Raw genomic sequence first — 14,896 nt, 5'->3', positions numbered from 1 at the left:
TTCATGCTCTGTCTCTCTCTGTCTCAAAAATAAATAAACGTTAAAAAAAAAAAATTAAATTAAAAAAAAAAAAAAAAAAAAAAAAAGAAAAGAAAATTAAATGTATAAAACATTGACAAAGGGGAAGAGGTATTTTAAACCAGGAATTTTTCACCGGGAGGTTCCACAGACATCTGCAGACAAAAAAATCTGCTCTTGTGTTTGAATCACTATTAATAATATGAATAAACAGTATTTAACTCATTCTGCAGAGAATTCCCATGGTTTAGGTCCTCTGAACACTTTAAATCCATAGTAATAAGAGTTTAAGGGAAAGGGGAGCATACACTTTACCAATTCTGTAATTTATGAGAGAAACAGATTTGCGGAAGTCTCAAACGGTGCCAAAAAACAGAGTGGTGTGGTTGTTGTTGTTATTTTTAACTCTGGAGAATTCAAGAAATACCGATTAACAGTGAGGCTTACTGAGAAGTGTATCTGTTTGGCAGATTTTAAACTTTATTCAGCAGATTTATAGTCTCGACTATGTTACTTTTAATTCAGAAGTGCATTGAATGGCAGTGGTGTGCCAGGCACCTGCCTGAGGCTGGGATCATAAAGATTGTTAAAGAAAGAGGCCCTTTCTTTCCACCACTCGCTGTGTGCTGTGCTGAGGGAAACACTGTATCGTCAGTGACAGGTGGCACAGGCACTAACGGGGTGTCAGTAGTGTGAGCAGAACCTTGCGGGCCGGCGACGGGAGCGGTTCGGTGTAGCAGGAGGAAGGAAGCCTTTGCAGGGGCAGTGACGCCTCTGCTGAATGTTTCTGGGGACCTCGGTCAGCTGTACAGAGAAATGGGTACCACGTGGTTCGCATACGCTGTTTCGCGTCCGTGTGCACCACTGCCCAGGGCTGGTGTTGGATTCCCACCCTGGAGACTAGGAGACTAACGTAGAATTCTGCCCAGAGTGGCATAGCTATGAAGTGCTGCCGTGACCTTGACCCAGGCCTCTGACCCCAGAGCTTGTGTTCTTTCCAGGGTATCTTGCCGACTCCGTGCAATGTTCCCCAGCTGAGAGAGGCACGCTGAGTAAAGAGAAAGAAAGGGGGGTCCATGGGGTGGAAGCACTGTGTGGCAGTGTGGTCACGCGGTCTGCTGCGGTGACAGAGCATTGATGGTGGAGCCAGAGAGGCAGGCTGGAGACAGCGAGCCCGGGATGGCATAGTGAGGAGGGGGAGAAGGAGGAGGAGGAGGAGGAGGAGGAGGAGGAGGAGGAGGAGGAGCAGGAGGAGGAGGAGGAGGAGGAGGAGGGGTTTTGGGGGCAGAGCTCATTGTAAGGACCTAATAAATTGTTACTGAGTGAATGAATCTGGACTCCTCTACTTGTCAGCTGTCTGACCTCGCACAAATTAAACTCTCGGACCTCCGGTTTCTTCATCTTCACCTTCGTGGAGAAATGGGGAAATGCCTTCTTCGTGGGGTTGTGAGAGTGAGTGAAGGACTTGGTATAGTGCACACCGTGTTGGTGAGCATTTGGTAAAGGTTGTACTTCTACTGGCATAAGATGTTAAATGTCATCTTAAAGGATTTGGTTCTTAAGCTGAAGGCCTGAGTAGTATTTGAAAGTTTTATATGTCCCAAGTGGTGTGACAAGAGCTGTGATTTCAAGAGCGAATCTGGTGGCTGGAGGATGTATTAGAAGAAGGAGTTGGGATCCTGGGATGCCGTGAAGGAACTGTGGCGTCATCAGTGGGTGGCAGTGAGGACCTGACCTGGGACAGTGCAGTGGTAAGAAGAGGAAATGAGCATCACTGCAGGAAGGAATAGACAGGACTTGGGGACCAGCTGAGGCTGTGGGAAAGACGGAGGGAAGAGGGGAGCGGAGGAGTCCAAGACGAGTCGAGACTCTACCTTGGGTAGATGGGTAGGTGGTGGCACCTTCTGCTGAGACACAACACACAGGAGGAAGAGCAGAGCAGACTGAGGGTGGAATTAAGATTTTGGTTTAATGTGCTGAGATTCAGGTGCCAGTAGGACACCCAACTGGAGCTTTTCACCAGGAGGAGTTGAGCTCAGAAGAAGGGAGCTAGAGATGAAGGAGATTAGCAACCGGATGATGGTGAGGAGTCAGGTCTGAAGGCCTCTGAGGAGATTTGACACTGAGGAGGTCATTTGTGGCCTTTGAGAAGGCAGCTTCAGTAGTGATGGGTGACAAGGCAGATGGCAGAGGGCTAAACAAACATGACACGAAGGAGCGAACGTAAGTTGTATTTTCGAGTACTTTCAGGAGCAAGAGGGAGAAAGCAAGTACATAAGAGATCAAAGGAGTCACAAATGTCCATGCTTCCAGAGGCCAGTTGGTACCGTAAGCAGGTTTGAGTGAGTCAGGGCAATGTCGGTCAAGGCATGCTCTTCACCACACTCTCCAGTGACCTCCTGCTGCACCTACGTAAATGCTGTGGTGCTTTCCACGGGCTGCGAAATGTTATGGAATTGGCCTTGCCTTTCTTCTCATTCACTAGTTTTCTTCTCTCTGGTCTAGCCACAGTGATCTCCAAGGTTTTCAAACATATCAAGCTAATGCATGTGTCAGGGCTCCTTCCCCCAGATATTCTTGTGGCTGGCTCATTATTTGGGTCTTAGCTTGAGTGGTAACTCAGAAAAGCCTTCCTTCACTGCCTAAAATCGTCTTATTTATTTGTGATCTCTCGTCTTCCGTTCCATGGAACGGGCACCTGTCTGTTGTGCTCACCAGTTTCTCCTAATGCTTAGAGTAGTGAGCGGTCCATTCTTTAAGACCTGAAATGAACAAACAGGAGAGCTGAATGCTTCTGGGAATAGCAGTAGGGACCAGTCAGGCTTGAGGGGAACTGGAAAAATCTACACATTCAATATTTTAAAAAACAATGAATGGGGCGCCTGGGTGGCTCAGTCGGTTGAGCTTCCGACTTCAGCTCAGGTCACGATCTCACAGTCTGTGAGTTCGAGCCCCGCGTCGGGCTCTGGGCTGACAGCTCAGAGCCTGGAGCCTGCTTCGGATTCTGTGTCTCCCTCTCTCTGACCCTCCCCCGTTCATGCGCTGTCTCTCTCTGTCTCAAAAATAAATAAATGTTAAAAAAAAAAAAAATTTAAAAAAACAATGAAGTGGGGCACCTGGGTGGCTCAGTGGAGCCTGGCTCTTGATTTTGGCTCAGGCCATGATTTCTCAGTTCGTGAGATCAGGCTCTGCTTTAGGCTCTGTGCTGACAGTGTAGAACCTGCTTGGGATTCTGTCTCTTTCTCTCTCTCTCTCTCTTTCTGCTCCTCCCATGCTTGTGCTCTCTTTCTCTCAAAATAAGTAAATAAACATAAAAAAAAATTTTTAAAGAAGAGGGGATATGTTGTCTAAAAAAATTTAAATAAATAAATAATAAAAAACAATGAAGAGAAGGGGCCACGTGGGAGGACAGGAGGGAGGAGGAAAGAGAAGACCAGATTATGATCATGATGGGAAAGTTAGCAGTGAGACAGTTGCAAAGTGGTCACCAGAGGCTCATCAGAGATTTGACCCTGCTTTGGGTAATTGAAGTACACTGGAGAATCTAATTAGTCCTTGAGGTCAAGTTGCTGTGGGTTCTGGGAGATTGAAGGGTCACAGAACACTGACTTCAAAGGAACACATCCCAGCACTTTGTGGGGAGGAGCCTTTGATTGGGAAGCTTGTCCTTTTCACTCCAAATTGTTTGTGCTTTCAATCACTTGACTCCTACAGGAAGCCCTTTGAGGTTTCGCTTTCTAAAGATTTCTTTGAGAAGCTTTAGTCTGCGAATTTTAGAAAAGATGACTCTCCAAGGCAGTTTGCTCAAGTAAGAAGCTTTAGGGATTCAAATGAAGGCGAGTGCATTCCAAGCCTGGTAGGACTCCCATCCGGCAGCATGCCTGTGCTCTCTGGGAACATTCCCTCACTGCTTTCCCTTACCTGTGCCCACACGTTGGGACTTCTGTTTTTCAGGCTTTTGCTTCAGCTCACCGAGTCTCAGCAAACCTCGTTTGCTTTGGAGAGGAATTTAAGGACTCAGCAGGAAATTGCAGATAAAATGAAAGAGTTCGGCTTCAAAGAAGACACTTTGCTGTTGATAGCTGAGGTGAGTGTTCGCATAAACCCCTAGGGCTTTATGTGAACCGAGGCATCAGAGGTATTTTTCCTGGCTCTGGTACCGTTTTTAAAAAAAACAGCCAAATCTCATCTAAAAGGACCCTTTCTCCCTGCTTTACATGCCGTTTGATCACTTAATCCCAGAAAGCGGCCTCTTCGTCATCTTTCTCCTGCAGCATGCTAGAAGCAAGGGCTCAGTTTCATTTTCTTGTTGGTGCTTGTTAGTACATGCCTGCCTGAACACCATAAATGCCCCCAAATTGTTTTTTGAGTGCTGTTTAAACGAATGAATATTGACATTCTTGGCAGCATTTCTGCGCCTTTTTACCTCCGTTTGTTCTCCTGACACTCTTAACGGCCTATGGGACAGGTGGAGCTGGGAGTGACACCTGTTGGGACGGGTTGGGACCTGCCTAAGGCCAGATTTTAAGTGGCAGAGCTAGACTGAAGCCCATCCGGCTACAAGTCCATTTTCTTTCTGCTCCACCTTCCTACTACCTCGATGGTTGAGAAATTCAAATGTCAGGGTTGTTGTTTTTTTTTTTTTAACCTTCATTAGCTTTTTTTAAAATATGATGTTGAAATTTCTTAAGATAGAATTTGGAGATTATCTGTGTTTGTATTCAAGTTATTCACACTAGTTCCCTTTAGTATGAAATTGAAATGGACAGTTCAGGTACTCATCCCATGAAAGAACTTCTACCCATATCCATCCTTAATGTCTTTCTTTCAGGAAACACTTACTGCATATCTAGATTGCCAGGCTCCCTCCTTCTCCAAGCTAAGCCCCCACTTGGACCCTGTTTTCCCTCTGGTGGGACCACGCCCCTCTATCTGTTCTCTCTGAGCCTTTTTCAACCTTTCCCCTTCCATGGGCCCTTCTCCTTGAGCCCACAGATGTGTGCGGATAGCCTGTCCCTCCTAAGTTTACTGTAGCCTTTCCTTGCTCTTTGTTTTCCTTCATCTTTCTGGGGTGTTTATACCTACTGACCACTCACTTTTTGTTCCCTCTTCTCTTTACTTCCAGAGGCCACACCAGTCTGGTTTTCTCCTGAATTCTTGATATTCCTCTGCCTCTTGGGACTTCTGGTTTCCTTTGTGTCTTAAGTACCAACATTCTCTGAGGTTCCACTTAGGTTCTCTCTCCTCTCTGCCTGTCTCCCACAGAAGTCCTAACCCCACTCACGGTTTTAGCTGTCACCTCCTGGTTGATTACCCTCCACTCTGTGTCCCTGGTCCCATCTTAAACACTCAGACTAGTTACCTACTGAGTATTAATCTGAAAGTGCTGATATCCTCCTGTCATTTCAAGGACAAAGTGTCTAAAGTGGAGCTGCTCATCAGAACACTTTCCAGTCAGTCTTCTGTCAGTACCAAGCGGAGAGGAGTTGGAGAAAACCAGCTCTGCGTTCCACACTTCATTCTTTTCATCAGCCCTGTCTGTCATTCTTCTTTTACCCAGACCTGGGACCCCGCCAGCTGTGTGCCTTGTCTTCTCCAGTCTCATCTCTAGGGGGCACTCGGCCCACCCTTCCTTCAGGTCACCTTTCGTTTCTCTGGCACCGCCAGCACCCTCATCCCCGTCACCTGGTGCTTGGCTCACAGTGACCTCCTGGTTCATCTCTCCTCGCTTCCTTGCTTTCTCCCCTCAGATCTGTCTCAGACGTTGCTGCTACCAGGTTTACCTCACAGCATTGCTTTGAACGCGTTACCAGATGCCCCAAAACGGAAGTTGTCTCCACCATCACCTCAGAGGTCAGGTCTGATTTAGGCGCCTTCCAGAGAGTAACCCCAAACCTAGGATCTAGTAATTCCTTACGCAAATCTCGTACGTCCTTTAGACTGATCTGCACATCTAACAGACCTGTCATGGGTTTTCTCATCTCCACCAACTTACTATATTCCCGTCCTCAAAGACCCCACCGAAGTCCCGCGTCCTCTAGGAAGCTTTCCCTGAACGTCCCTGTCTGTGGCAATGGCTCCTTCCTCTGAGCTCGGGTAGAGTGAATCCTTGAATAGATAGCTCTTTGCCCCCCTCCCCCGCAAAAAAACCAAGCAAGAATATATCTTATCTTTTCAACTAGGTTTTAGATTTCCTTATAAGGCAAGATATAAGGCATCTTTACAAGATGTCTTAAACATCTTCATCTTCTTTGCGGTGCTTGATGTACCTGTGGACTGAGTGGAATGGTCGTTCTCCATCTGCACAACGTATGTGAAGTATCTGTGGAGCTTTTTACAAAAGACAAGTGTCTGGGCTCTCACTGGGATTGTAATGTACATTTCACTATGTGCTCTTTTACTTTGTGACATGAGTACGATCCTGTGCCCTTAAATGTCCTTTCATTTCTTATTTTTTTCTCCTTTTTAGAGTTGTTTTATTTGAATTAGGATCCATATAAGGTCCACAGACTGCATTTGGTCTTCTGTCTCTTATGTTTCTTTCGTTTTGTAGTAGCTCCCCTTCTCTGCTTTTTTAAGATAAAAAAAGTATACGTGACCTAAAACTTGCCATCTTAATCATTGTTTAGTATACGATTCAGTACTTACACGCACAGTGTTGTGCAACCGTCACCACTATTTCCAAAACTTTTTCGTCATTCCAAAGAGAAACTCTGTAACCATTAAGCAATAATTCCCATCCCCCCTCCCTTCGACAGCTGGTGACCTCTAATCTACTTTCTGTGTCTATGATTTGCCTGTTCTAGATGTTTCAAATAGTGGAATCATATAATATTTGCCCTTTTATATCTGGCTTCTTTCACTTAACATAATGTTTTCCAGGTTCATCCATTCATAGCAGGTGTCAGAACTTCATTCCTTTTTTTGTGGCTGAATCATACTCCATTGTGTGCACATATGTGCCACGTTTTGTTTATCCGTTCAGCTGTTGATGGGCATTTGCATCATTTCCACCTTTTGGCTCTTGTGAATAATACTGCCATGAACATTGGCATACAAGTATCTGTTTGAGTTCCTGACTTAAAATCTTTGGGGTATATACCTAGGAGTGGAATTTGCTAAGTCATGTGGTGATTCTGTGTTTAACTTTTTGAGGAACTGCCAAACTGTACTTTTCACTTTATATTCTGTTATTTTTACCTAACATTGTGACATAATCATGACCCCGTGTCTGTAAATACTGTTTGAGTATGTACTTTTTGATGGCCGGTTAGTAGTCTAACTATAGCTTTTGATGAGCTATCATTTATTTATTTAAGTCCTCTATATTGAACATTTTTAACAAATATCAAGTACCTATTTTAATAAGTCTTTGCAAAATAAATCATTGTATGTATTTGTCCCTTTTAGAATAGATTACTAGAAACAGAATCACTAGGCTAAAGTATAGTTTAAAGACTTGAAGCTCATTTCCAAATTGTGATTCAGAAAGGTTGGTTCACTTTATGTATCCTGTATGAGAATACTGATTTCCCTTCTCCAATCCTAGATACTAGGTTGCACCATGTGAAATTGTCAATAGTTGATCCTTTATACCTCTAAAGACAATTCTGTAGTATTTATTACTTCTTGAAATTTTCAATTTGGTAAAAATGGCATGTTTTAGTATTACTTGTTTGATTACTATTTTTTTGTTTTTAACGTTTTATTTATTTTTGAGAGAGAGACCGAGCATCAGCAGGGGAAGGGCAGAGGGAGAGGGAGACACAGAATCCGAAGCAGGCTCCAGGCTCTGAGCTGTTAGCACAGAGCCCTATGCGGGGCTTGAACCCATGATCCGTGAGATCATGACCTGAGCCAAAGTCGATGTTTAACCAACTGAGCCACCAGGTGCCCCTCTTGTTTGATTACTATTAAGATAAACAGTTTTTCATATGTTTCATATGTTTGGCCATTTCTATTATGTGAAATACCAGTCATGCTTTTTCTTCATTATTCTACTTCTATGTTTCTGTTTTTCTTGCTAATTTTTAAGAGCTCGCTCTCTATCCTAGAGTTACTAACATTTTATATGTTGCAGTATTTTCTTTTCTTTTTTAGTGTTTATTTATTTATTTTGAGAGAGAGCGTATGAGTAGGGGAGGGACAGAGAGGGAGAGAGAATCCCAAGCAGGCTCTGCACAAACCCCAAAGCAGGGCTTGGTCCCATGAATCATGAGATCACAACCTGAGCTGAAATCAAGAGTCAGATGCTTAACTGACTGAGCCACCCAGGTGCCCCTTTTGCAGTATTTTCTGAAGTGTATGATGTTTTTCTGGTATATAGAAGTTTAAATTTTTTTATATGGTCAAATTTTTTTTAAAATTTTTTTTTTAAAGTTTATTTATTTTTGAGACTGAGCATGAACGGGGGAGGGGCAGAGAGAGAGGGAGACACAGAATCGGAAGCAGGCTCCAGTCTCTGAGCCATCAGCTCAGAGCCCAACGCGGGGCTCGAACTCACGGACCCGCGAGATCGTGACCTGAGCTGAAGTCAGACGCTTAACCGACTGAGCCACCCAGGCGCCCCTGGTCAAATATTTTTGCAGATATTTTGAACCTGTGAATGATGTACCTGCTAATCCCTTTTTTTGGAATATTGCACATTTGGATATTACTATTATTCAAATCTTTTTTTTTAATTTAAAAAAAAAAAAAAGATGTTTGGTGTTATATCCCAGATTTTAAAGTTCTACGTTTCGTTGAGTCCAAGAAGTCACCAGTTGTAAGCCACATCGTTGACGGGTCACCAAAAGAAAAACAAGATGCCGCTTATACCATGACACACCTGTGTTATAAGATACCTCTTGATGTCAGAAACGTTAAAATACAAAAACAAAATGCTTTAATAAATGTGGACAGTTGCCTGGTTAAGCTGTTCATCTCATTAGCTCTTGCCTCAAGTAATAAGTAGCCCTTGAAGATTTAAAGCCAGAGGAAACGATTCTTTGAATGTGCTTCTAATCCATTATAATTTGCGTATTCATCAACACACTGGATCTCAGGGTTTACAGGAAACTTAGTCATCATCTAGTCCAAATCCCAAGTGACTTAAATTCCTTCTGTAGCATCCCTGCCAGGTGGCTCCCTAGCCTGTCATGCCAGTGGTATGAAATGTATTGGGACTTAATTTTAGTTCACTGTCCTTACTGAAGATGGGCTGATCACTTAGTGGGTTCAGGTGCCGGCTTTCCACAACTTTTGCTTGTCTTACCGGAGAAGCGAACACCAGATCTGGGCCCGACTCTGACCAGTAGGGAGCAGTATTGTGCCTTCAGAGGGCATGTGCAGCAATTCCCGAGGGTTGAGTCTTTCTGGGTCAGGAAAGGGTAGGCCCAGCTGCTTGCTACTCGACTGTTCACAGTCTTTGACTTTTTTGGACAACTTCTAAGAGGAAGAGTCTCTGCCCTCACCCCACCCCCAGCAGCTGTATTCTGCCCCAGCTCTGTTTTCTGGTTATTTTACAGTGAGGGAGAAGGACTTGCAGATGCGGTCTTGCCAACAGAAGATGCTCTTTGATTTAAGAAGGTTGACTGGGCGCTCTCTCTAGGCTGATAGCTGCCACATCAGTAGTTCAGTGATTTGTTCACTTGGGAAGACAAGAGGGGAAATACAGGGTATTTTACACATGTGGTCCTTGGATCGCTACTTCTAAACAAACAGCTTTTCAATATGTTGGAATTGTTGGAATTGTCCCCTGGCTGCTAAAGTATTCTGCTTTTTTTGGTATGAAATCCTTTACCCTTGATGAATAGCATAGTCTTCCATTCTGCGCGCGCTGCCCCTTTTATTGGGACAGGTTTTTGGTTTTTTTTTCCCTCCTGCTACAGGTTATGGGAGAAGATATCGTCCCAGAAAAAATAAAAGATGAGGTTCACACAGAGGTGAAGTGTGTTGGCCCTACAGCCCTGACTGCCTTGGTGATTGCATCTTCGAAAGAATTTGAAGACAAATGGTTCAGAAAGATCAAAGACCACTTCTGTCCCTTTGAAAATCAGTTCCATACAGAGATACAAATCTTGGTTTAGTGGTCCCTTTAAAAAAAAAAAAATCCTGTACTGTTTTAATTGTTCTTGTTTATTTCAGATAGAATGCACTGCCATTCATTGAATATAATGGATTTGAAATAATTATTTGTTTTATAAAAACGGCTTCTCTTCAGATTATTTCTACTGTGTTCAGTTTCTTGATTTTTTGTTTGTTTTCTTTGTAGATTTTTGCCATTCACTTATCTTAGACCTACTACCCCTTTAGAAGATATCTGTTGGAAGTGTATAAAAGAGCCTTTTAGGTATTATAGTCTTTTAGAAACAGGAACTGTGTTATAATCAGCAGTAAAAGTGGCCACATTGTTTAGGTAAATTCAGGAAAGAACAAGAATGTTGAGATGTAGCAGTAAACCATTTCTAAGAAGGGTGTGTCAAGATCTGCGATTTTGCGTGTGGGCCTAAACAAAAGAGTACACATGGGGTGGGCTGTATTACAGGGGAAGAGCCCTGAGCTGAGGAAACACAGGTCTTCTCTAACAGGCAGTAGTCAGCATGCTTGCCTCCCGCTCCAGAGGACGATACCGTCTCTTTTGTAAGGCTGTTTGCTATGCAGACATTGAAAAGATGGTCTGGAATGAAGGGCATTTGGTGCCTTGCTCATGAGACGGCACAGAATCACGAGGCCCACAGAGCACCGTCTCGCAGGGTGATGGTCCTGTCCTTCCAGCCACACGAATTACAGTCACAGTCTCTAACATCTCCGATACATCTTACTCGAATCATCTGAGATACAAGAGCTCCCTTATGAGGAGTGGAATTTAATAGGAAACCAAAACATCATCAAATGTTGTCCCGCACAACTTTTTATTCTCAGCAGAGGGAAAAGAATCCCAGCCCTGGGTCAAGAGGTGGAGTCATCAGGATTTCCCTTCCACCTGCTGCTTCTCCCCTTTCCAGGCCCCTTTCCAAAACAGACAAACATCTCATTGTGTTTCTATTTTGGCTGCTCTTTTAGTAGGTACAGTAGCCTGACTAGCAACTGCAAGTTGTCATTTTTCTCTAATGTGAAACCAAAGATTGGTATGATTAGTAGACATTTCGATTTTTAGGAACCATTAAAAAGTATGGAAACCTCTCAACAGCTCCCCATTGGCCTCCATCTATTCATGGAGTCATGAACCATCACTGTGTTATGTGTTATGTGACAATCATGGTGCGGTTGCCGTGGAGACCCTGGCTTTCAGGGAGTTAGCGGTCTAGCTGTGACCGGCCCTCCGGATAGAGCCCAAGCTGAACCGTGGTTTGGCAAACCCTTCATCATAGTCTTTGGCTCCCAGGCTCCCTCCTTCCTTGCTCCCCAGCTGTGCCTTAGCTTTCGCCTTTAGGCCTTCACGCTGGCAGTTTGGTCTGGTACCCCTCCCCACCCCCCATCATGGGGCTAATTCTGTTCACCTTTCAGGTCTCCACCTCCTTACAGCTTCCCAGGAGTCTTGACCTCCAGGTGGCTGTAGGTTTCCCTCTTTCCTGCTCCTTTACTGTTTCACTCCCATACTGATTCTTCCTGCTCTGTTGTCACGATAGACTTTAGGACAGTCTTTTTTACATTGATATCAGGGCAGAATACCCGGCATTTCATTAAATATTGGTTGAATTTCTGAATTAACTGGCGAGCATCTTACTTTGTTTGCACCCCAAAGATCCAGCACAGTGCTGAGGCCGTCAGAGCACCCTGCCTGTTTCTCTCAATGGAGCTAAACGCCTTCTTCCTGTTAGTCTGGGCCTCCTAGAGATGCCCTTTTCGGGGCGCCTGAGTGGTTCAGTCAGTTCAGCGTCTGACTCTTGATTTCGGCTCAGGTCCTGATCTCATGGCTCATGGGATCTGTGCTGACAACATGAAACCTACTTGGGATTCTCTCTCCTTCTGTGCCCCTCCCCCTCCCTCAAATAAACTTTTTTTTATTGCCCTCTTCCCTGCCTGGTTTGGCTTCCTGTTTCCATCCTAGTGTCCTTCTAACTTTGTCCATGCTGTTAGCTTTCAGCCCTCTGGCTGTCCTCCCAGATCCACTGTCTGTGCTGTTCTGAACTGCCTGAGTGGTCTTCGTGAATCCGCCCACATTCTCACTCCTGCCTCACCTCACGTTCCCGGCAGCAACATGGTGATGTGTGTGAGAAGCCAGCTTCCCGCACTATGATGCTTGGCTGTAATACAGGGCAGGAAAGGGCACTCAGGAATACCGGCCACCTCAGAGTTTCATCACGCCCAAGTCATCTTGATGATTTCCAGGACAGATGGTGAAGGGTAGGGTTAACTGAGCAACAATTGTGCTAAAGAAAAATCTCAGGCCTGCCTATTTAGACACCCCACCCTCTTGTCAGTGAATGAATCACTCGGAAGGTGAGCAAATGTGAACCACAGAGGTGACTGCACTCCAGGTGGGTGGGGTGGGACCCAACGGTGATTCTTGTCTCCTGTGATTCCCAAAAGGCCTGTCTTCAACATTTTCTCCCAAGGGGGGGTTTATACCTGGTATTCGAGCTGGTGAGAGTCCTTTATCCTTCATACTCTTAACACCTCTGTAGTCTTCATACAGAGCCAAAGGATCTTACAAAGATTGTTTTCAGTCATCCAGTGATTTCCCAACTCCTTCACAAAGCCCGTGTGTGAGGCTCTGTGTGGTCTGGCTTGGCCCACTTCGCCCTGGCTCACTGGTTTTTCTCATGTCCTTGGACTCTTCAAGCATCTTTGCACCCAAGCCCTATGTCCATCCAGTTATCTCCACTTGGAACATTCTTCCCTGCAATCTCGTAACCCTGCCATAAGCCTCCCCTTCCCACAGATCTCAGCTTGGGTCATTCTCTGGCCAGATGGTCCCCATCCCAGACTTGCTCAGGTTCCTTTAAATGTCATGGTACCTGTGCTTTCCCCCGCAGAGTGTTTAATAGGATTATAATTGAATTTTTGTTGTCTGAAACTTTGCTGGATCATAAGCTCTAGCACTGTGTCTCTGGTTTGCCCATTTATGGCAGAGCCCAGCTTACTGGACACCGTGACTTCTGCCCATTGCTGCCTCGCTGGAGGCCCAGGCCTTGCAGAGGCCACCAAAGGCCTGGTGAGCCAGAAGCCCGTGTAGCCCATTCCCACTGAGATCCACTGTCAGTGCCACAGGCCCCCTGCCTGCCGGCACAGTACTGCATTTCAACAAAGATGTGCCTCATGTTAGAAAATCTTGGGTAGAAATGTCTATGAAACAAACGCAAGGCCGCTATTTACAAAAACAGATTGTTTTAAATTGCAGTTTTCTAATACTTCTGCAATTTCATCTGTAAAAGTAGTTTATACACTGATTTCCAAGGTCTTAATCACAAAAACAATATGCAAACAAGCACAAACCAAGGAGGATTGTATAAAACCACCAAAGCTTGTGAAACAAGTCCTGATGAGGGGCAGACCAGGCCTGGCTCCAATCTAATCTGAGTGTGTCCACCAGGAGGCATTGGTAAAGAGGTCAGGAAAAACAGAGGGCAGGCATTTGTCTATTTGGGGCTCACACTTGTCCTTTTCTCCCTCCTTGGCAGAGTGGCTTCATCACCTAAAGCTTCAGTGTTGTGTCTGCTCAGCCCTTGAGCTACCAACCACCCCGCCCCCTGTCTCTGGGAAGTGCCCTCTCACCCACACCGGGGGCAGCCATATTTATACTCAATGACCCTAACTAATTGGAGAGAGGAAGGAGGGTTTACCTGATTGAAGTTGGGCCAATCAGACTCTCAAGAGATTTAGAAATGAAAGATTCTTCTCCTGTGTCTGAAACCAGTAAGGGCAAAACCTGGGGCTGGTTTTGTTCTTCCAAGTGGACTGAGGAGCAGAGAGCAAGTCTACAGAGAGAAGGAGGAAAATGAAGGAGATGCCCAACTATTTCCTCATTGCAAATCCTTCCTGTTCTCTAGCCCTAGCCACATTCTTGGCCGAGGTCTCCATGAAACACCTGGAGTGTGGTAGGCAGAATAATGGCTCCCCAAAGATATACACGCCTTAAATCCCGGAAACTGAATACGTTAGGTTACGTGGCAAAGGGGAATTAAGGTTGCTAATCAGCTGACTTTAAAATAGGGAGAATATCCTGGATTATCCAGGTGGACCCAGTGTAATCACTGGAGTGTTTCCAAATGGAAGACGGAGTATATTAGGGCTCTCCAGAGAAGCAGAACTAACAGGAGATAGGTAGATAGATAGATAGATAGATAGATAGATAGATAGTATGCAGATATGTAGATGTAGATGTATGTGGGTATTGTGTACGTATGTATATGTATATTTGTGTATGTATGTATATGTATATATACACACGTAGAGATTTATTATGGGGGTTGGTTCATATGGTTATGGAGGCTGAGAAGTCTAATGGCCTGAAAATCAGGGGGCCAATGGTGTATGTCCTGATCTGAGTCCAAAGCCAGAGAATCAGGAGTGCCAATCTCCAAGGGCACAAGATGAATGTCCTACTCAAGCAGAGAGAGCAAATTTGCCCTTCCTCTGCCTTTTTGTTCCATTTGCGCTTTCATGAGGATAGATGATGCCCATCTGCATTGGGGAGGGTGATCTTCTTTACCCAGTTTGTCAATTCAAATGCTAATCTCTACCAGAAACTCTCAAGACACACCCAGAATAATGTTCTACCGGCCATCTGGGCATCCCCTAGTCCAGTCAAGTTGACACATAAAATTAGCTATCATCTGGAGGCAGAAGAAGTGGGTGAGGGTCAGAAAGATGCTATACTACTGGCTTTGAAGATGGAGAACAGAGCCATGAGCCAAGGAATGTGGGTGGCATATGGAAACTAGAAAAGACAAGA

At 44.8% G+C, this 14,896-nt stretch overlaps 1 protein-coding gene across 4 annotated transcripts in view; it reads left to right on the top strand.

Annotated features, from left to right (window-relative positions):
- Positions 1 to 14,896, top strand: part of CF2H8orf76 (chromosome F2 C8orf76 homolog) — a 34,535-nt gene that overhangs the window by 10,571 nt on the left and 9,068 nt on the right. The window contains exons 5-6 of one of the 4 annotated variants that reach the window (XM_078441811.1): positions 3,973 to 4,105; positions 9,888 to 10,223. In XM_078441811.1, the coding sequence (XP_078297937.1) occupies positions 3,973 to 4,105; positions 9,888 to 10,085 (331 nt within the window). In that variant the 3' untranslated portion in view covers positions 10,086 to 10,223. The other 3 variants (XM_078441814.2, XM_078441813.2, XM_078441812.1) reach the window with 3 other exon arrangements.

The sequence above is a fragment of the Panthera onca genome, chromosome F2 (assembly GCF_046562875.1).
Source record: "Panthera onca isolate mPanOnc1 chromosome F2, mPanOnc1 haplotype 2, whole genome shotgun sequence".
NCBI lineage: Eukaryota > Metazoa > Chordata > Mammalia > Carnivora > Felidae > Panthera > Panthera onca.
The sequence above is the reverse complement of the archived record's forward strand: the minus strand, read 5'-3'. Positions and strand labels throughout refer to the sequence as shown.